We start from the raw sequence: 23,598 nt of genomic DNA, 5'->3' as shown, positions 1-23,598 counted from the left end.
TAGTAAGAGTTTTTATGGCCCTCCCAGATCGTCCGCTACAGACATGAGCAAAAGCTATGGAGCACCTATGGACTTACCTAAAGGCACGGAGAAATCCTCCTCCATAGCGACACTCAAAGGTTCTCAAACCATGAAACAAGACATTTCCAGTATTGTGGATGTTGTTGCTTCTCTCTTCTTTTCCGAGAGTGACTTAAGCCTAGGGAAGAAAATGAACCTCCACTTCATGAAGTCTACTAATCCAACCACCTTTATATCTCGAGATATGGTTGAAAAACTACATTTCTCCCTAGCCAACTTACCCGCAATCTTAAAACACTTCAATCTAAAACAAGACTCACTAGAGGCCACCATGATGAACGAAACACTACAATATTGCGAGGACGAACAAGGTGGTGATAAGTGTTGTTACTCCTTGGAATCCATGGTCGATTTTGCCACCTCTACGATAGGATCGCAAGTGAAGGCAATATCGGCAAACATAGATAAAGATATCAATATGGAGTACAAAGTCCAAGGGATCAAGAAGCTTCCATGTGGTGCTCAAGCAGTAACTTGTCATAAGATCCCTTTCCCTTGTGCTGTGTTCTATTGCCAAAAGAGAGAGAACATGGATGTGTACATAGTAACTTTGGTGGGTTCGGACAGCTCCACCTTGAATGCACCAGCAGTTTGCCACAAAAATTCAAACTCAGATGACCATGCTCATTTGCTATCCTTTCAATTTGAGCCTAAAACATGCGCAATTTGCCATTTTCTACTTGATGATGATGTACTATGGATTGCTAAATAGGTCGACATTTCAAAAGAAAATGTGTAGAATCACATCATTCATTTCCTAGCTATTAGGAATGAAGTTTGCCACCTGCCAGAAGTCGGGGTGTAATGCATTTTTGTACAACTATGGCATGGTGTAGCTTGTTTGATCAAGAAGAGTAGAATTACAAATTTTGATCATTTTTTGCCCTTAAACTTTATGTGAAATATAACTTCAGGGTTTATGCATGTTTTTAAATCTAAGGTTTGGTGTGCCGAACTTTTTTTTTGCCTATATGTTCATAAACAATTACAAAATTTAAATTGAATCAAGAATCAGTAAAGTTTTTCGAGCTACTAAAATTACAAATTACAAAAGATAAAAAAATTTAACTAGGATTATCAAAGGATTAGTTTACAATGAAGAAATTTAATACCTAATAACACATTACACTCTCCATCCATGCTGAATAAAATTAAGAATAAATTATGAAGACAAAGTACGTGATAGACAAGAAAAAATACATGAAAATTAATTTCAAAGACATTTTTTTTATATATCTAAGTATCTTTATAGGCTCGGATATAAATTGATGTTAGATTTTACATAAGAACGCAAGTATCTTTATTCAAACTTTTCTTTATTTTCTGTGAACAAAATGCCATCTTTGATAACTAGTATCTGAAAAATAATTCTTGTCATCGTACAAATTTTACACTATATACAAATGAAGAGGCTAATGACACAATACCTCCGCAATTAATTGATGATTAACAGGTGGAACATCACAAAGAGTCATCCATAGAAATCAACGTTGAAAGCAAGTCAATCATCTGCGACTCTTCCAGCATTTACAGACATTTTCCTCAAATAAGCCATGTACGCACAAAGAAAGGTAGATCCCAGGGCAATCCCATGAGGCATCTGATTATCATCCAATAAGGCAGCGACTCATCAGCAAAATGAGACTGATGAAAGAGGATTGTGAAGATCTGTGGTGACCAACATTGGTTAAAGACAGTCTCATGCAGCAATGGCTCATAGAAGGCACTGCATAAATATCGATGGAAGACGAGCTAAAACCAGGAATCAATTCCCATTCCTTCAGCTCTAAATAATAGCTCCATTCAAATAATTCCAACTGCCTCCATGCAAAATATCCCTGAATTTCAAGCCATCTCTCTCAGACTTCGAGCCATCACTCTCAGGCCTCAAGCTCAACTAGTCTCATCTGTTCAGAGATTACACCCAGACAATGGCCACACCCAGACAATGGAAGGGCGCATGGTGGTGTTTCTCCTTCATCTCTTGCACAAATCTAACCTCCTTTGCAACCCAACAAGATACAACCGTCACAATTGAACCCCACTGGTTGCCAGCAAGATGGAGAAACTTCGAATATAAAGCACCCTTATCCTCTTTAGTCATTGACATTGAAAGGCTCCAATGAACCCCAAGTCCTGCCAACCTTCACCTTCACTTGTAGAGGGACTGCAACACCATAAAATACAGATGAGTATTGAAATTTGGATAACAATATTATTATCATGCAAATCGTCAACACAAACCTAAGAGGGAAGCAGCACTCTCCATGCTCGTCTTCAGCAATAAACCAGCTTCACGTAAAACAGACGGATCAACTTCCAAAACCAACTCATCATGCACCTGGCAGTGAAGGAAAACATTTAAATGATATATCTTGAACACATGCTCAGAATATTAATAACATTAGTGTAGAACCATGTACATAATATAGGGCATAAAATGTGACAAGTATGATGATGACAGAAAAACAGGTATAAAGCATAATTATGACAGGGATGATGAAGCATATATGACAGCAAGAGCTACTGTCAAGCATGATGAGGAGTGACAACAAGATACTCCAGTCAAACACACCCCACTTGTTGCCGGCTATATGTCAGTACCCAAATCGATCCAAAGATGTGAAATGCCTCATTCAATTTTCCTGACTGCTAGGCTAATTGATGGTACTCTGACAGAGAATTTTTTTAGTACAACAGATGTACAAAACGTCTCCCAACCCTCAGGTACTTTGATTAAATCAAATTTCCAAATTTCATAAATCAAACACCATTCAATATGTATGGCAAACCTGCAAAAGAATATGGCAACGACCCTTGAGCATGGAAAATTTTGTCACATGTGCATCTGTAGAGCTATGTGTCTCGGATCCAGCAATTTCAGAGTATATGTTGATCATTGCAATCTTAATTATGTCAGCTGCAGAACCCTGTTAGATGAAGATGCGAATTATAGAATATAAATTCCCTTTCCCTTAAGCAAGGTCTCAGAATTGATCAAGCAAATAGAAGATGGTACCTGACATATAGAATTCACAGCTTGTCTCTGAGCTTTAGCTTTCTCCTTACCATCACCAAATTGTATTTTTGATAAGAAACGTTTTCTACCCTTAAGAGTCTGCACATATCTGCACCCCAAAGATGGACAAAGTGGTACTTGTCAATGTCTGACAAGGTGGAAACTAGGGGAGCAGTGGCAGGACCTAAATGTAGTGCTCATGAAGCTAAAGATGAATTACTGCTTCACATGATTTATAACATAGATTTTTGGAAACGAAACAAAATAAAATGGCAGCAAAAATGGTAGTAATTTTATATTCTCCAAGCGGGGCAGAAGGAGAGGAAAAAAAAAAAAAAAAAAAAACAATGTTCTTAAACTTCCCTAACATCACAACGGACCCTTAAACTCAGTGTGCTGGATACACTATGACAGCAATACAGCATGTGGAGCAAAACTAATTAGAACAGGTTAACATTGATTACAGACCATATATATAACCAATTCGTTAAACGTGTATAACTGTATATACAGCAGGATATTGGAATGCTAGTTACTAGCAAACTACAAGAGCAGTGAAGCAAAGCTAGTCATCTACTTTCTAGCTAAACCTTGAATCTCAAAACAAAAGAAATTACTACATAGACTAAACAGTTTTCTATGCGAAATTACTCAAGATTTGATTTCTAGCCCTTCAAATGAGGTAAAAGTGAAGAAATCTTCATTACTCTTCCAAGTAGGAGGAAATCATTGTTTGCTTTGTTTATTAGTTTTTTTTCTTTTTTTTTTTTTTTTTTTTTTTTTGTCTTGAGAGTTAAATTACTCCTATTCATTATACAAGGACATCATTCTTATGCCAATGAAAATCTTCTCAGTCCAAAATGAGCGCAGAATGAAAGACAAGATAAAAAAAACCAATGGATACTGAGTGTGTGTATGTGTGTGTGTGGGTGGGTGGGGGTGGGGGGGGTGGGGGGATGTACCCGCGTTGACGGCAGAATGCAACAGCTTCATGAAGCCAAGAAGCGACGCCTGGGAAAGAATCTTTAAAGCTTTGGATCTTCGCTTTGGCTTCATCTGCACTGCAGTGCAACTGCTCAGCAAGAGAATTAGCACCCATGCCGTAAAGAATGCCATATACTAGTCTTTTGGTTTGGTCTCGCTCTTGAGAGCTTACATTGGATTCCAGCTTGCCTGTCCATCTAGATGCTACCATCGTAAAGGCATCACCATGAGGATTACTAAGAAGTTCAATTAGAGAAGCGTCCTTAGAGAAGTGAGCCATCAACCTCAGTTCTATCTGAGAATAATCTGCTGTTAAGAGAAGCCAGTTTTCCTGAAAGAAAACATCAATTGCTACCAATGCTCGTATAGAAGTAAACAAAACAAAAGAGTACAGGCATCTGCCTTACCTCAGTTGGAATAAAAAAATCCCGTGCATTGATTTTATAATCTATACCATCAGAATCACATTGACCATCACCATTTTGATGCATTCGAAATTCAACCACATGTTCAACACACTGCAAATTTTCCATGCACCAACAATTCAGCTAAATTTTTGTATGCTAATGACAAAGAAAGTAGAGCAAACGACAGATATTCAACCAGAAAAGGATGCTGAACCTGAAGGTTGGGTTCCTCCATTGAAAGTCGTCCAGTAGCTGTTGAAGTTTGGAGCCAACGGCCATGTAATGTATACCTCTGTGTCCTCATAGACAGCTTTGCTAAAGAGCATATTGATCCTAAAGTACAATTCAGGAGCTTTGCTAATGTCCGATGCTCCTTAATCACTGGAACAATAGGGTGTTCAAGCCTGCAAATTAGAAAGTTAGCATAATACACTGAAAGATTAACATATAGAAAGTACTTGGTAATGTCTTATAAGTTCAACATTTTGCTAAAATCAAACATACATAAGATGTACAAAGTGATGCATCAATTAATGCCTCTCTCCTATCTGAAAAATCCATGTCTAATGCCAACTTATTTTCTTTCTGGAGGAAGTATATTGCAGCAATATACATACATTAAAAACATTTACTGCACGAATATAGTCTAACACACAAACCCACCCACCCACCCACTCACCCCCACCCCCCAAACCCACACCCACACCCACACTCCCACAGTCCCACCCACATCCACCCCCACCCACACACATCCCCACCCCCAGCAAAGTCCGATTGAAAAACCTTGTTTCTATCATTAATTTCATTACCATAGATTGCCCACAAAATTATACGAGTAAATATCATCATCCCTAAGGGCATTGCTCTGCATAGACAGCAATACAAAGGTCTCCTTGTAAATTATGGTGGCAGACAGAACTACAGAAAGTAGCCATTCAAATGAGATCAATAGAAAATAAATTTTGAAGGCTTGGCTTTGCAAACTTCATTAGAAAAAATAGTGCTTTGAAGGATCAAAGTCACACTTTATATCGTGACACCACTGTGAATGACACAAAACCTTCAAATTCATCATCAAATATCAAGTATACATCTTAGACCATCAAAGTGTTAGCTAAAACCAAAAGAGTGAAAAGACTATAAAAGACCACCATTTTCAGATAGCAGATCTCAGAGCAAAACAGTATTCCCTATATTTAGAAGAGTTTAACTTAGGGTAGAAAAGAAATAGCAACAAATTTTGAAGGAATGAGACACTAGTAACGATGGGGAATAAAAACAAAAAATAAAATAAATCGGACAGCCAAAACAATCTGTCCGAAAGTGAAAAGCTTGCAATTTCACTACAAAACCAGTGAGAGAGTACCTCAAAGATAAATAAGCAACTCATAACCATTAGATACAAGAAGGTACCTTAGCGCATCTAAGCAATGTTTGTCTGTACTGGCATGCTGTTTTCCTTTGTTGTGTCCTTCAGGTATTGGGAGCTTCAAGTGTTCATAGAGCACATTTGCAATATCTGCAGGCATATTCAGTGAAAATACCATGCCAGCAAGTTTGTAAGCTTCCTTTTCAAGAATCTTAAGCTTTTTACTAATCACTTGCCGTGCCTTGAGGCAACCTTCCATGTCAACACCTATTCCCTGGTCCTCCATTTCTGCAAGGACATGAACCTGCAGGGGAATTATAGATAAATAATTACAAAGTTTAAATTTTAAAAAAACAAAATTTACAAAATGGTATAATAATTGAGAAAACTCCAAATTTCGATACGATTAAGTAGCAAAAAAAACCAATCAACAAACATCACGACAAAATTTGCCTACCCTAAATTTCAAGTAAACGGGATGGGAACTCTCTGACCTGGAGCAAATTTTTCCACATCATAATAAGGAAACCCCAGCCATGTCAATCCCACCCACCACTATCAAAAGACTATTTATGTTCTCTGGGGATTTAATCATAATTCAACTTTTCGGAGACCTCCTCTATCCTTTGGTCTGCCAAGAAACTGGTCAAGCTAAAAAGTGGATGTGGCAGCTAAGACCACCTGAGAAGCAGAAATTTATACTATGGCATGCCTGAAGAGATACTCCATGCTAATCTTCTCCTCCCCAAACGTTTGGGCCTTTTGCCATGGAAGTAAAAAAAAAAAAAAAAAAAACACCTAGTGTATTTAGTAATTGTCTGAGAGCAAAAGAAACTTGAATTCTACTGAGACCTCCCCCTGATTGTTTCACCCTTTCTTTGCAGCATTGGCTAACAGAAAAAATTACCTCCAATTACAAAACCAATATTACTTCTTGGAACATCATAATTGCTTTTACCCCCATCCAAACCTGGTTCAAAGCCCTTAACAGGATTGTATCAGAGTTCTATACCACCCAATCAAATCCCCTGAACATAAATAACCCAACATTGGATACAACCTTCCATTTAAAAACTTATGATAAGTGTGGATGCTTATTTCTCTCTGGTCTACACCTACCTTAGTGGAAGGTATGGACGGGGTTTGTAGGCTTTATACCAACTATAAAGGACAATGGATTGCAAATTTAAGAGCTCTATCTGGTGTGACAAGAAACTACTGCTAAATTTTAGGCCATCCAAGCTGCCATCACACAGAGACAGCTAGCACAAATACAAAACCCTTTCAAATCAACAGATTGTACAACATTATCAATTCTGAAACAGCTTCTGACCCTTGAGTAAATGACAATCGTATTCCAAAGGGATGGGATATTCCAAAGGGACGGGGACAATCATATTTCATGTCCACAACAGATTGCCTGTAACATCTGCTCAGATGTAAACCCTATAGTTTCAGTTAATTTAAGTAGCCAAGTCTTCAAAAAATAAATTTTATATGCTTCTGCACCTAAAGAAGACCGTGAAAAAATAAATAAAAATAAAAAATAAAAGCAAATATAATCAGCAATAACTAGCCATCTATATGGTCAAATAAATCTGCTAACAAACTAGACTTACCTAACAGTACAACAAAACATAGATAGTTAAACAGACATAGGCTTTGACTATTTATGAAGTACAACGGCAAATGTATTCAAGAAGACCCTTACATATTAGTGCCAAGGGCTTCATGAAGATCCATACAGAAAGGTGAAAGAAGCAAAGAAAATAAGGAGAGTATGTCAAGAAGAAAGAAATCCCACAGAGGACAAAAAAAACACTGACTTTACGTATTTTATCATTGTGTTAAATGAGTTAACAAACAGAAATCAACCACAAGTATATCCAACCAATAAACTATATAAGTTAATAGATATAAGCTAGCAAATATAAACCCTACCAAGGGAAGTTCAATTCCCAAAAGTGAATCAACAAGTTCTTCAGAAACAAGCAATTTCCAAAGAACACATTGTAGGGCCCGCGTTTGAGCAGCACGGCGACAGCATCCGTTGTGTGCAGCTCTTCGCATTTGATTTTTCCACCTTCCACTCTGATTAGCTGTTGCTGCTGCGTCATTAGTTAAACGCCTCTTAACTTCCTGTTTAACAGATAACATAGAACAATAAGCACAGCTCTAGACATTAAATCAAGCATAACATGAAACGCTTTTCTGTGTCGGTGTCATATAGAAACTGAAAAGCCACAATTAAATAACAATATAGTCGTGAAAAATAGTGAAATGCAGTGACCTTTTGTTATCAATCACAGAGCTCAAATTCATGGTTGTTTCAAAAACATACTAAAGTGCATTTTATAAAAAATCAAAACAATGGAAACTCACAAAGGCTTCTCTTTCATTTCTGTTAAATAGCAAAGAAAAACATTAAAATATAATACTGCACGGAGACTGAGTGACACACCATCATCAACCATATTTAGTAATCTACTTGGAGGGGACTGACTGACATAAAGGAAGTGCAACAAAGAACTACCTTCTCAAGATTTGGATTGGAGCTCCTCTCCTCATCAGGCCAAAGGATCCAAGCTACAATACAGATGTCTATTCCATTTTGCAGAATAACCTTAGGCAACCTAAAGAAAGATCCGTCAACAAGTTCAATGGCTGTACTTTTTATTGTCTGACTCAAGCTGTTTTTATTCAATGAAAGAACAGCATTTTTCAACACTACAAGCTGAAGTTTCAAATTCCAAGTGAATTTTCGAAGGCTAGTCCTCCCCAGTAAACTACCAATCCTATTCCACCGGAGAATTTCTGTAACTGACAAAATGTTTGCATCAATTGAATTAACTTGCCCGGAACTTTCATTGTTACATGAGTCAAAATTGCTGCTCTGTAAAATTTTGGTGAGATTGACATAATACACGGGTGAATTTTCCCAGCAAATGGCAATGCCCAGTACTTCATAAGCAACCATAGAATTTGCTTCAGACTTTTTGTTGAAGTGTATATCAAAATAAAAATCTCCAACAGATTCCCAAAGATCCAAAAGGGCATCTAAACTGCTTGCACTGGCCACATTAATGGGACCTTTTTCATTACAACGTTGCTTATTGCCACCAGTGCACTCATTATTTCTCTCTCGTCTCCGGTCTCCCTCAATCACAGCTCCTACACATGCCATGGTATCATTCTGACCCAAACAAGGCGAGGATGTTGTGGCCTCGACTGGAACTTCAACTGATGTAGAAGAAGCTCGAATTGCACAAGCACCAGGCAAGGAATTGACTGCCTTTCCCTCAGCTGAATTTTCCAAGCCAATTATTAATTTTTTTGCCGGCCTTCCAGCATCAGAATCTGGAGCACCTTCATTCCCCTTTCTTTCAATCAGTTCAGTTGAGAAATGCTTTCTTTTATGGTGAGAAGAGCTACTGGTACTTTTTTCTCCAGAAGAGTTGGTCGCTTCACCAGAAGCAGGCAACAAGACAGGATGAGAAAGTTGAGGAACACTCAGTCCAAGTGATTGAAATGCCGAGAATGCAGCAACTCTCGCCTCCTCAGCTTTATCAAGGACAATTTTCCTCGCACCATTTTTTATCTTATTTGCTATTCCCAAATGAACACGCCGCTGTGCTTGATTTTCTGAAATTTTGGCCAAGTCCCATTATTAGAATCAGAGGGTTTTGAATCTAGGTGGAAAAAAAATTAATTTAGGGAAAGCTCAATAGCAGAAAAGCAAGCCCTTAATTCCCCAGAAAGATTTCCCACAAATTGAACTAAATAGGGTAATCAGACTAGAGGCCCATTAGCAAATCAATGTCCAATTCCTGTTAGTCAGAAATCAATGCCCAAACTTGAATGTTACAATTATCTAAAGAACACCCTGTTACCTACTTTCAAGATTTCTAAACATGTAAAAACTTTGGAAAAGAGGAAATATGAAACATGATTCTTCCATGGAACCAAATTATAATAGAAATACAAAATTGCTAAAAATTTGTTGAGTGAATATGCTTGTGAAACTTTAATTGATTGAACAATCTAACAAAATAGGGTAATCAGTCTAGAGACCATTCAATACATTCATCATGCGAAAGTATGGTTTACACCAGATTTAAGTGATTTCGTGTACTATATAAAGCAAACCTTCATCACAAGTATTCCAATACAACCCAGTGACCATGTAAGGATAAATGACATCTTAAGTATTTTGCACAAATGAGGGATATAACAGCAAGAAAAATAATTGCAAGTTTTTGCTACTTGATCTGGTTTTGGCATAATAAAGTGATGCGAATAAAAGCGGACTGAATTCTCATTTAGATTCCACAAAATCAGGGAAAGACATTCTAAGATGAAAAGGAAGATTAGTTGAAAAAGTTATTTGACTTATCCACACACCCAGAATACCAGATAAAGACACAAATCCACACAATAGTCCACCAAAAAGGCCATAACTAGTTTAGAGTCTCACCTGATGCAGCCCAAGATGATGATTCAAAGAGGGCCTTTGCTATTTCTGCAACAGAAGCTTCAGCAACTGCCAAAGGAGTACGCAAGCCAGCTTTGTATAATGCTCTAGCCCGAGAGCCCTAGATTCATAAAAGAAAATACATATGGGATAGCTGGCTAACAAGCACACAGAAAGGATGAATAATAAGTCCACAGCACTATACAGAACCACATCACGATATCTACCTTTACATATGGAATAGTAGTAAGCTCTACTATCTCTGCTCTCACTCCAAATGAAACACGGTTTTGAAATTTGGCAACCAAGCCTTCCAGATCAAGCCAACCGAGTCTCTCACAAAATAGAGAAACCATTGATGCAAACCTTCCAGCATTCTCTTGTAAAGCTTGAACCATTCCCCGTGCTACTTTGAAGGCTGCACAAACCTCGCCAACTGGTAGTTCCTTAACCAGGTATTGACATACAAACAGATTAATAGATGAAACATCATAAGCAAGGATTTGAAGAGATAAAAGGTCTATTTTACTGAAAGATATTGAAGAAAAACCTAATACAAGCTCTTACTACTCCTAAAAATAATAATCAATACACAAAAAAAAAAAAAAAAAAAAAAAAAAAAGAGCATGTGAATATCAATGTCTAAGTTGAGAGAAATGAAGGACGGTGATAAAACATGCTACATTGAAAATAAGTCATCAAGAAAACACATGCCAAAGTAGCCCAAAATAGCACAAAAGAGCAAGCAGAGAGCGAAGAAAGAAAAAGGGGAATCCCCACAATAAACATGAATGATAAAAGAGACTACCTGCACCAATCGTGACAAGATAAGGGCAACATAAAAACGTCGGCAAACACGAAGAGACTGCTCATCAGAGAGGGTATTGCATTTTGAGACTCCTAGTTGGGAATCTATTCGGCTATGCAATCCTTTGATAACATTTCTGGATAGACTTGCAGTACGCACAGGTGCCCCATGTGCCATTCGCATCAAAAATGGCTCAATGACTCCAACACGGTTGCCAACTGACTATATTTAAGAAAGTTACACAAAACATGTAAGTAACGAAGTACAAGAAAAGAACCAAGTTCAATCCAAGAATAGCGTCTTAATAAGAAAAAATCCCAAAGTACCTGGTCTAAGGACGAAAGCTCCAGAAATCTTTCATAAAACAATTCCCAATCGGGCTCAACTTCAACATTTATTGGTGTTGCCAAGTAAACCAAATGCAGATCAGATGCTAGAACAAAATCTTCTCTTGCACGTGATAGATCATCCAGAACAATCTGCAGCAGAAATAAGTAGATTTTAGAAACTTGGAACACAAATAGGTAAGCAAGTCAGCCTGGATAAAAATACAAGAAATAAAACATAATATTAAAAATAAGAAACAGCTTTTCAGCAACAGTATCAACTGTCAAACAATGAAGGAGCAGAAGTTCGAATTTATCTTGATAATTGAATATATATACTTCCTCCGTTAACTATTATTTGCAACATATACTATAAATGGATGCTAACTATTATGTGCAACAAATGTTTTCTTTCCTTTTTAGGTAATCATTTCTCTCTATCTCTCTCCTCATCACATGCACCCAACTTTTTCTCTCTCCATTTTACTCTCACAAACAAATTTTGCCTAGGAGTCCACAACACCCCCTTTGTTGCAAGTCATAGTTAACGGAGGAAGTACAAAACCTCAACAGCAACTCTTAGTTTTCACTAACAAAATCATTACCTTGAATTGTCCAATTTCCAAGAAACCTAGTCAAAATGATATGTTCCCAGGCCTTCTAGATATGATCAATTTGACCTACTTTGTATGCTGTTCGGTTCAACTCTATTTCAGTTGAGACGTAAATTAAGTGTGATGTTGCAGATCAGTTAATTTCAGGGTGGATCACTATCGTAATGGGTACAATCCAGTCAATATAGGACAATTTTACTGCATCAGGTCAGATTCTATGTTGTCAGGTATTCGACTCTTCAAGTTAGATATAAATAGGTTTCCATTATTTCAGCTCAGATCAATATTCTTGTGACGAACATCCAAAGCTTAAATGTATTGATACCATTAATATGTAAATATAAAAAGTTCCCTTTATAAAGAAATGTACTGAAATATTTCAAAATTGTAACATGCAAAAACATGAGCAAACTTTAACATATGAAATTTTTTGAGTCGTTGGAGGAGGCACAGGTCAGAATCAACTCTAGAGACCTTTCGATCAGTTTTGGTTCAATCAGTTCATTTCAGGTTTCAGGGTCAAAACCAGATAATTTAACTCCAATAAATTAAAAAATCAATTTTGAATTATTCAGTAGGAGAAGCCAACTCCTGGTAAGGTTTGCAAGTCTAACAGGAAGAGAGGATGGCTAGATGTTCAGGTAACTGACAGTACTTACAAGAGATTCTTCTGGAGACAGAGAACTGCCAAAAGCTGCTCGTCCCAAAGGAGTGGTACTGTATAGTTTAGTATCATCATTCCATTCAAGGAATTTTTTCTGACAGAGCCACCTAAGAGAATCTTGTGCTGATTTGACAACATCTTCAAATGGCTTTGTAGAATTAAGGAGAGTACACCTCACATATCGATGAATATCATTAGCTGTTTGTACAATTCCACTAGCCACAACTTCCAAGATAGCATGAGTCATTCCATTTTTATCTTCTGAAAGACATGATTGCAGTGGTGGACAACTGTCATTCAAAAGGGCCTTTATTCTCTTAACTTCTTCAGGTCTGCATATAAGAACCTGCCTCAGCCAAAAAAGGTACATCATTTGCAACAGCCCAACAGGCACATTCAGTTTATAAACAGATGCAAGTACAATTTTACTAGGGTTTGAAAGCAAAGCTAAGCAAAAGTTGGACACATCAAATGGAACATTAACTGAAGTCGTCACACATAAAAATCGAATTAGCAAACATTAGAGGCCCCTCTTCCCCTCCCTCTCTCCCCTAAAGTAAAACTACACAACTCCTGAAAAACAAGAATATTCATGAGCAAATTAGATAACTAGGCCTCAAACGTATTGGAATATTGATCAAGCAAAAAGAAGTAAAAACATACACTTTCTCCTTTCGCATCTATACCAGTTCGACCAGCCCTACCAGCCATTTGTCTGTATCGTGTCCCATCAATGAAATCACGGCCAATCTTGGGTTGCCGAAATATGACTCTCCTAGCAGGTAAATTAACACCAGCAGCTAAAGTAGATGTGGCAGTTAGGACACGTACTAAGCCTTTACGATAACAGGTTTCAACAATGTCTCTTTCCTCAACCTGTACAAAGTATAACATGCAACTCTTCAGAAAGCCAACTGCTGAAATTGGTCAATATCTCAGACTATATATCAGTAAAAAAGCCTGTAAAGTTGTAACTGTTGTACCAAAAAAAACAGGAGTTGACATACCCATATATAAGTTTTAGACAACAATTGCAGCTCATTTATATGCACATGTACAGTGTACTGCAGTACTTACCGTGAGGCCAGCATGATGATAAGCGACACCAGAAGGGAGAGTTTCCTCCAGCACAGGATCTAAACCCACAGGACACCTTCTCAAAGAATCAATGGCTGAGGATACATCATTATATTCACTCGACTCTTCTTGGATTTTGGCAGAAAACTTTTTGAGATACAATGAGATATGCTTAGCTGTAGACTCGCATCCTTTCCGACTTGAACAAAAAATGAGCACAGAATGACCGTCTTGAACAACCTAAGAACATTTAAGTCCGTCATTTAAAAAAGTGTGTAACACATGGAAATCTCAACTATGAATATAATTAGATACCTCATTACATAATTCCACGACATGATCTGGATCTTTGCCTCTGAGATCCGCTGACTTAGGTATAGTCCTAACAACTTCCATCTTTTTGTCATAGATATTATTACCCACTTTTATAAATTCCTCCAAAGGGACTGGACGAAATTCAGTCTGGAATAATGCCGCCTAAAAGGGACAGGAAAGCAGAAATAAGGTGTGAACATTTATTAATTTATTGTTTCTTTGATAAGAATACACCGATACAGGTCTCAGAAACCAAAATCCAGAGAGTGGAGAGTGACAAAGTAAAACAATACATCTTTCTAGTGTGAACTAGTCAAACAGCTATTTTTTTTAGTTCAGACCAGGGGTTTAGACTTCAATCCCTGTACCATATCATCTAATCAATAGACCAACGAAGTGAGCCTCGCTTGATAAGGCGAAATTCATCAGCGCCTTATTGAAGCGAGGCTCACTTAATATAAATAGATAAAAGTTCGGGGGGTTGCTCCTTGGGTGGTCCTTACGCTTCATTGAAATCACCTCGTGTCTCGGGCACACCCTTTTTTATACACTGCCACAACAAGGCTAATAGATATAATTAAACTTTTATCGTATTGTTCTCCTATTCATCGGAATGGGAGGAGCAAAATATAAGAGGAATCCAATACAAGAAAACTTGCCCAGAAACTTAGTGAGACAAGTGATCCAATCATACAAGTAAAGCTACTTGCTAAAGCATTACTGCATCAGAAACAGAAACCAGACTTCATTGCCCAGTAGTACAACCCAATTTACTACTACTATTACTATCACTAGTGTAACCCAATACATTTCCCACCATAATTAGGGTCTGAGACCATGAATCAAGCATGTTCAGCCTCAAACCCTTACAGCTTGTTTGGTAACCGGTAATGGGAATGAATTTAAGTGTAATTTAGTATGGATAACAACCTATAATCTCCATGGGAGCACAATCTCATCCCCCAAACACACGTTTTTTCCATGTTTTTCCATTACGAAACAAGTGGGGCCCACACGCCGGAGTTTGTTGCCGGAAAGTTGAAATGGGTAGTGCTACTCTAAGTTTTTAAATTTAGAGGTAGTTTTTTTGATAAAAATTTTTAGCAAGTAGTTGTTCACAGATACCCCTATTAAGCGTGTAGTTCCTAACAATTTTTCCCGACTTTTAAATTTGTTGTCTCCCTCGATCGTACAACAGCATACACACATAGAGGGTACACGAGCAAAAACAAATAAAATGATGTTTCACTAAAGACTAAAGAAAAGCTAGGAGGTCAACTCTTTTGTAATGATACATGCTGTATGATTAAGTTTAATGCACATGACTAGAGTCGACTCCAATTGGAAACACACAGTGATGAGTGATACTTACATGAAGCCATTCAGCAACAGCTGCCACATTTGGCATTGTAGCACTCATCCCAACAATTTGAAGACCATGAGTTATATCACCCTTACCACTACTTGTGGCAGAACTATCTCCACTGCATGATTCACCATTACCTTCACCAGCTGCGTAACGAAGCTTTGTCAATAGAAGCTCCAACAGATATCCCCTACTGGGATCAGCAACCTAGTGCAAAACAAATTCTACATAAATTAACTTAAGACTAGATTTACAAAAAGGAGGCATAAAAATAACATAAAGTGCAGATGTGCAGTAGTACACTAAAGAGTAGTGCACTAACCATGTGCAATTCATCAATCACAATAATTCCCACTTCTGATAATCTGTCTTCTTCCAGCAATCTGTTAACTAAAGAGTTGGCCTTCTCTATAGTACAGACAGCTACTGATGTATCCTTAGGAAGTGTCCCGCCACCTTGATTCCCATAATAGCTGCGAACATGCTTGCCAAGGGGCTCCAGTAAGACCTCAAGATGTTCTGCCTGCAAAAGATAACAATTCATGCTTCACGAAAAGGCATGGCCAATTCATTTGATGCTGCCTTTAAAAAAAGTACAAAACAATAAGACAAAAAGAGTTCAAAGATAACCTTTTCAACACAGATAGAAACATAAGGCAGCACTAGCAAGGCAATTTTGCCAGAGTCAATGACACGTCGCAACATCAAGATCTCAGCAACAAAACTTTTGCCTGCACTGTTACAGGAGGAGAAGGAAAATTATAAAGTCCCATTGACAAATGTAATACATTTAGAGCTAATAACGAACAACAAAATCATCATCTACTGTGCATTGAAATCAATACAGTTAATACAACTGTTATATGATATAGCAGGTGGTTTTCCAGCTTATTTTTTCATGCCAGCGGGAACTTTTAGGTCTGTTAAAAACAGAGAACAGTGTGATTGGAAATTGGCATGCAGATAGCATCTATATCCCTGTAATGACATCTAATCTAACAAACAGCTACACTCCCTTTCGCCAAGATAAATTTTTCATAAGAATGAATACTTACCTCGTAGATGCACAATAAACAAGATTTCTCTTCTGCAAAACACCATCCATTTGAAGACAATCAACCTAAAAAGTACAGCACAAGTTAGTACATGCATGGGGAAACAGTTCTAGGAACGTATAGATCAAGTTAACGATCGCAAATTCACTATAACAAAATTAAAATGCAAAAAGACCCTATTTATCTTACTGCATACGTGATCACTATATTAGAGCTAAAAAAAAAGCACCAGGTAATTACAAGACGGGTTTAACCTAGAAAATAATCTTCAATGTACAGGATATCAAAATAAAGTTTTTTTTCCACTGTCTTTCTTCAGGCTATTAAACAAAGAGCTAAATACAATGAACAATGTAACAAGCCTAACCTGCCAAGGGTAGAGTTTAGCTATTCCTCTTTGTCTATAGATGCTACATACTGCAAGAGGTAGCCAGTGGCTGAGGTCTAAACGATCTTCCAATGGCATGGAACTTGAAGGAGTACTAGATCCATCAGAAACACCGGAAGCCACAAATTCCGCGTTTTCCCTATTTTGTGGATTGGAAATGTTTTTGTCACTATCAGGACTAAATAAACTATGCCTCCTCTTTTCAGCTCCATGCACAGGAGCTGCGTCCTCCAATACTTTATGCTTTAATGCATGTAACTGAGCTTTACTACCTATTACAGCATTCTTATCTAGTGGCCTCTCAAGATCTGCAAATTTGCATACAGCACGTTCATCACTATGATCTTCTTTCTTTACTGAAGAAATATCACTTGGTATAATTCTGTCCGCATTTTTGTCATCACATGAAAAATCAAAATGCTTAACAGGCAATGGGGATGCTTCTATTTCCAAAGGTTCCCCATAACTGTCCGGCAATATAGCGGTTGATTCAGTCATCTTAGAGCTGCTAGCATCAGTAACAACTGGTACATCAAATTTATTATTTGAACTCCCTTCAACACAATGACGGGAGGCCCCTTCATCTTGTGTCTTGCTGATATTGATACCTGTATCTTCTGCAACTTGGGAAAAACTGTTAGCGGTTTGGGCACACAAACCATCAACAACTTGAATAGCCTCATTCCAGAATTCTTCTCCTGGTGAAAATATTGAGCTTCCACGACCTGATACGGGAGTCTCACGTGCACTCAAACTTTTACAAAATGCAGCAGGCGTGGAACACTCATTCACTAATTGTATGGAGTTTGTAGTTTTATTGCATTTTCTTAAGCCGGATTGCTGCTTGGAGGAATCCTCATCACAGTCAACCTATTGTGAAAATAAGGACATTAGATAGTTCGATATCAAAGCAAAGCGTGTTAGGTAACAATTGCACCAATCAAAAAAAATGCAATAGTTACAACCAGATGAAGCTCACCCTTGTGACAAAGTTGGCAACTCCTTCCACCTTTTCAGAAAAATTACTGCATGACACAAGACCAGGAGCCCTTTTATCAGAACTCGGAGTCCGATGATTCGGCGATGAGATTTCTTTTTCAGCAGCACAATTCCTTTTCTTGGATGCTGCACCTTCCCCAACAAGAACTGATGGACTCCCACATCTTTTATGCTCATTTATATTTTTCTCATATAATGAGCTTGCTTGAATTCCGCTACATATTATACAACATGATAAAATATCAACAAACTGTGCAGTTTTACTTTAGAATCAACCCCTCCATCCCATACATGGTTATCTCATTTCTGGAGAAACACGGCTTTGAACGAAAGACCTCGAAACAAGCAGACTTTCAAAAATCAAAGAGCTTATCTTTCTACAACCGAAAAACCATAAAAACTTAAAACAACCAATCATACATGCAAAAACACTGCAAACATCATAATTTTTTTTAATTCAAAAAATGAAAAACATGACTGCACCCAATTGAAATTATTACCTGCAATACAACGACAAAACGTCCATAGGAAACTGCTTAAGCTCCGGATTCTCAATAGCTTGAACTTGGTCCGACTTATCCCGCCCACCAACTTCACCACTGGCATTTCCAGCCCCGGAATCGTTTCCAGGAACCGCACCAGATGAAACTGAACCCCTAAATTTACCATCAGTGGAAAAAAGGGTATCTTTACTTTCATTTTTGGCAGATAAATCAATCTCCAATGCCAAACTTCTTTTCACAGAATCATTCTGTGAAGTCACCAAATAATTTTCCAATGTCCCTTTTGCACTAGGAGATGAATCTTTAGCAGTCTTTGGGGAAAATGTTTTCTTTTTCTTCGACGCGAAAAACTGTCAATTCAAACCCCAAATTCCATAAACTAGGCATTCATTGACGACAACAACAACACAAATTAGGGAAATTATCCAAGTCAAACAATTCCAATCTTCTACAAATTCAATTTTTTAGGGAAATAATTCCAAACCCTCCAATCTTGATTTATAATATCAATCAATCAATCAATCAAAGCCTTAATCCCAAAAGTGGGGTCGGCTAACATGAACCAAATTTGATTATTCCGTGTAGTCATCAACATAAATCTTTCTCCTCCATCCCTTACGATCCAAAACTTCATCCTCACGTAAATCCATGCACTTCATATCCTTCCTCACTCCTTCCAACCAAGTCATCTTTGGTCTCCCTCTTCCTCGTTTAATCCCTCCATGGTCCCACTCTTCCACTCTTCGCACCGGTGCACCCTCGGGTCTCCGTCTTACATGTCCAAACCAACGCAGACGATTTTCCCTTAATTTATCTACAATGCCCGCCACACCTACTTTCTTGCGAATAACCTCATTTCTGATTCTATCTCTTAAAGTGTTTCCACACATCCACCTTAACATGCGCATTTCCGTAACCTCCATCTTTTTAATATGCTCTTTCTTAGAAGCCCAACATTCTGTACCATAGAGCAACACTGGTCTTATGGCAGTCCTGTAGAATTTTCCCTTCAACTTTAAGGGAATGCTGCGGTCGCATAACACTCCCGTGGCCGCTCTCCATTTAAGCCACCCTGACTTAATCCTGTGGGTCACGTCTTGATCAATGTCACCATTCTTCTGGATGATCGACCCTAGGTACTTAAAACATTCACTTGATTTATAATAGCGCTAAAAAAAATGCACTTTGTTCAATTTCCCAGCATTAATACTGCAATTCATATACTGATTGACAGCATATAAAACGAAGAATTGCATAACAATTGAAATTGACAAGAAGAGAGAGAAAAACCTGATCAATACGGGTTCGCGGTGCGTCGGAATCCATAATCAAATTGAATTTGGGGGTTCGCCGGAACCCTAAATCGGAAATTGTTAGTGGAACCTTGAGAGTGAAGTGTTGAGAGATGACATTCCAAATTCAAATGCTTAATAAAAGACCGCCATCTTCTACAAAACTAGTGTCCCTACTCCCAATATACAAGAAGCCAAGTCCAAGTGTTGAGCAAGAGAGAAAATTTACAGGGAAGATCTTTTTTGAGGGTGGAATACTTGGTTTGCTTCGAGGTAAATGTTCGAATTTTTTAATAGTCGAAATATTTTTGAAAAATGATTAAATAGTGGGATTAGGTACTGATCTTGAGTTGTTACAAAATTACATTTTGAATTGAAGAAAATGAAGAAGCATGGAGGGATTGGTTAAAATTCATTTTAATAACAAATGACAAAGAAAATAAAATAGGTAGGAGAAAATTTCAATAAAAGGATAGAATTAAAGGAATTTTGATTTCACTAATAATGGAGAGATTTTTAAGGAAAACTCGACATAACTCCCTTCCCACCCCTTTTCCTTTGTTTCTCCCCTTTCTTAACATGTTGTTAGCTTTGTTAGCTTTGGATATGAAGTTTCACAAACTTTTAAATAAATCGGATGTACAATAAATATTGTACATCCGTTATAAAGTTACCCCTAAAATAAGCAAAAGTTACCCTAATATGAATAAATGTTACCCTAACATAAATGAATGTTACAAAGTATTTATACTTTATTGATAAAAGTTACCCAAAAAATTGTAAAAGTGACCCTAAATTTGATAAAAAGTGACCCCCGATGTACAGTAAATTACTGTACACCGGATATATACAAAAGTTATTGTGCCTTCAATAGGAAGTAATATTTTGGATCGTTGTCAACTTACTAGTTGGGTGTTAAGTGTTGTTACTTCAGATATACGGAGTATTGAACTTTATGTTGGTTCATGTGTGGGATGAAGATGATGTTATCAATATTCATGAAGGATGATACGGGTTGCTATTAATTAACTTGCCACAAATCGAAATGTCAAAGTTAATTTTGAAGATGGTAGAAGAAAGGGTCTCCTATGACCACCGTGGAATTTGATGGGAGTGGATTAGTGGTTAGACACATGGACCTCTCACGTAGAAACACAGTGAGATGTAAGGAATCTATGTAAAACATATAATGTCATGTAATGAATAAGAATTGCACTCTTTTTTGGCCAAATTCGAGCTTAATATAGACCATAATAACCAACATGGCCCCCAAAACCTTTAACACAACATATTTCATCACGTACATTGAAAAAAAATAGTAGGTGGAAAGTAGGCCCCACTAACAGTCATTGAAAAAATAGTGTAACCTCGTTATCGGCTACATAAACAGCAATGCCGCTGTATTATTAATAATTGTACCATAGGGTTACAATGTGTAACTTTCAAAAGAAGATACGCATCTTGAAAAATGCAATATTAGAAGGTCACTACGTAAAATATTTATTTTAATATTAGTATTAGTAAAATCCATTCTTGACTCCAATTGAAATATTCTCAACTTTCTTTTGTAAACATTCACTAGTAGCATGCTAGCATCTCCTACACAACTTCCACTTACCCTCTAATTTTCTTTTGGGTTGTTTGGGTTGTTTGGTTTGTTAAAGTGGGATGAAATGGTATGACATCTCATACTATGGGGTATGGACTAAACTAGTTTGAAAATGTTTGGTTTACATCATGAAACTGTTTATAAATTTCAATAATGGAATGGAATGTGAATCTTAAGGGATGATACAGTCATGAAATGTTAAAGGAATGGAGTAGAGTTTATTGGTATGAGATTTCATACCTAAAAAGCCTAACAAAACAATAATTTCTAGGAAAAATTGATTCTAATAATCCCACCTTTAGTTGATTCGCCGTTAATAATCCCACCTTTTGATTATTATCTAATAATCCCACCTTTATAGGCGATTTTCTTCCATTGGTCCCTTGTGACTGGTTACCTGTATAATGGGTAAATTTTTTTAAAAAAAAATTTAAATGACATGTGTTATTATGTGATAGGACAAAAAAAAAATTAAAAAGAAAAAATTAAAAATAATACCAGCCATCCCAATCTCACGCCACCTCATCCCTTCCGGCAGCTGTACTTACCCACCCCTCCTCCTCCGGCGGCCCCCTTCCCAACCCCCACCCCCACCATCGAAATCTTCCCCTCTCCAGGATCCACCCAACGACAACGCCCCCCTTCCCCAGAACCCATGGAGTCGTTATCCTTGTCATCGTCTTCACAACTAGGCGACAATGGTGAAGAAGTTGCAAGTCTCATTCCTCTTACTTCAATCTACCAGCAACCTTAGTTTATGAGCTCCTCCCTTTCACCCTTGATGGTCTTCACAAAGTCAATTTCATTCCCTGAATTTCTCCATTTCTGACTTTTGGTGGTCCAATTTTTGCGACATTTTGAGTTTCTGGCAGGAACTATAGCTTCTTGGAGTTGATGCGAAGCGGAATTGGTGACAAATGTAGGAATCCGCAATGGCGAATTATCGTTCTTTTATATCTAATGCTGATGCTTTGGTTTCGATTAAAGAAGAGGTTTCTTCCATTGATAATCATCTTGAATCAGTGGTAATTTATTGATTTTGTTGTGTTTTCGTGGTTGATTACAAGGTGGAGGGGTGTTGTCGTGGGTGGTCATGGAGTGAGGAAATTTCGGTGGTGGTGAGGGTGGAAAAGAGGGTTGTCGGAGGGTTTAGGAGGTGGCTGCCGGAAGTTGGGGTGATGGGGTTGGCGTAAGGGGTTGGGGCGGCTGAGGTTTCTTTTTTTTTTTTTTATTGTTAATTATTAATTTATTTAATTTTTAGTTTTTTTTTTTTAACCAATCAAAAAGTGACATGTAGCATATTACCTACCAAAACCGGTTACCAACAAGTTAGGGACCAATGGAAGAAAATCGTCTATAAAGGTGGGATTATTAGATAATAATCAAAAGGTGGGATTATTAATAGCGAATCAGCCAAAGGTGGGATTATTAGAATCAATTTTTCCTAATTTGTAAACATACTTTATCATTCTGGTGCGTTATTTCTAAAAAAACAACTTCTTCAATTGGCAGGAGTTTAATTATTGTAATTATTCTCTACAAAGTAAAAATGTGTGGAGTAAACGGTTAAAAGTTATCACATATTATTTTCATCTTAACGCTTTTATTCATTCATTTTTTTTGAAAAGATCGACTTCATTATTTTTAGGAAAAATCCAAATTACTCAATATGAGTAATAAACTGTGCTACTCAAGGGTTAAAATTGTCTTTTCACTCAATAAAGTTTGGGATAAAATTGTCTTTCTTCCTCTCTTTAGCAATCCTCTGTCATAGTCAAGTAGCCAACTGCACTCTTCTTCCTCCACGACACCATAATTGTACACCATTGTCACCAAGCCCACCACCACCTATTGAGGTTAAAATTGCTGGCGCAAAGTATAAGCTTCCCCCAAGGGGTTGATTCGACCATTATTTACACTCTTTACAACTAGGGTGATTGTTGGGATCATTGTTAAGGAAGGAAAAGAAAAAGAAGAAGACCGTGATTGATGGTGGTGGTCGCGAGGACTTTATGGTTAGTTCAGTAGGAAACTTAAAAACACATACCCTTTTGGGTTAACCATACCCTTTATTTCACCATTTTTACCTAGAGTTTTCATTGAATTCGGCGGCGAAGCCGTAGAAAATTGACGTCGGAAATGGTGGGCTTGGCTTGTGTTTGTTGTAGTGTTAGTTTGTTGTATGATATCTTGAAAATATGCTATTATAATCTAGAAGGGAGGGAAGAGAAGAAGCGAAAAAAGAAACTAT

General features: G+C 37.5%; 1 protein-coding gene across 4 annotated transcripts; it reads right to left on the bottom strand.

Annotated features, from left to right (window-relative positions):
• Positions 1–2,034: 2,034 nt before the first annotated feature.
• Positions 2,035–22,643, bottom strand: LOC145595591 (helicase and polymerase-containing protein TEBICHI-like). 4 transcript variants are annotated; one of them, XM_081652005.1, is made up of 27 exons: positions 21,644–22,643; positions 19,737–19,804; positions 18,444–18,796; positions 17,924–18,158; positions 16,924–17,814; positions 16,557–16,621; positions 16,132–16,237; positions 15,824–16,024; positions 15,508–15,708; positions 14,136–14,297; positions 13,821–14,060; positions 13,407–13,619; positions 12,739–13,089; positions 11,466–11,618; positions 11,140–11,361; positions 10,559–10,777; positions 10,335–10,452; positions 8,394–9,502; positions 7,802–7,999; positions 5,905–6,164; positions 4,706–4,895; positions 4,492–4,602; positions 4,063–4,415; positions 3,101–3,209; positions 2,874–3,011; positions 2,326–2,422; positions 2,035–2,248 (listed from the first exon to the last, which is right to left on the bottom strand). In XM_081652005.1, the coding sequence occupies exons 2-27, from the start codon at positions 19,770–19,772 to the stop codon at positions 2,178–2,180; spliced, it is 6,402 nt and encodes a 2,133-aa protein (XP_081508131.1). In that variant the 5' UTR covers positions 19,773–19,804; positions 21,644–22,643; the 3' UTR covers positions 2,035–2,177. The 4 variants fall into 4 exon arrangements, with proteins under 4 accessions (XP_081508131.1, XP_081508132.1, XP_081508130.1 ...); XM_081652006.1 differs by lacking the exon at positions 21,644–22,643 and having other exon boundaries at positions 4,063–4,172; positions 4,257–4,415; positions 19,737–20,251; XM_081652004.1 differs by lacking the exon at positions 21,644–22,643 and having other exon boundaries at positions 19,737–20,250.
• Between the last annotated feature and the right edge of the window lie 955 nt (positions 22,644–23,598).

This window comes from Chenopodium album, chromosome 19, assembly GCF_948465745.1.
Source record: "Chenopodium album chromosome 19, dcCheAlbu1.1, whole genome shotgun sequence".
NCBI lineage: Eukaryota > Viridiplantae > Streptophyta > Magnoliopsida > Caryophyllales > Amaranthaceae > Chenopodium > Chenopodium album.
Note: the sequence above shows the minus strand (reverse complement) of the source record. Positions and strands in the feature narration are given on the sequence as shown.

Coding starts and splice junctions, on each gene's coding strand:
- LOC145595591 (XM_081652005.1), bottom strand. CDS start 19,772: ATGGATTCCGACGCACCGCGAACCCGTATTGATCAG. Junction 8,000..8,393: donor CCAATCCAAATCTTGAGAAG/GTAGTTCTTTGT, acceptor TCTGTTAAACAG/GAAGTTAAGAGGCGTTTAAC. Junction 3,210..4,062: donor GCATTCTGCCGTCAACGCGG/GTACATCCCCCC, acceptor TTTGGGGTGCAG/ATATGTGCAGACTCTTAAGG.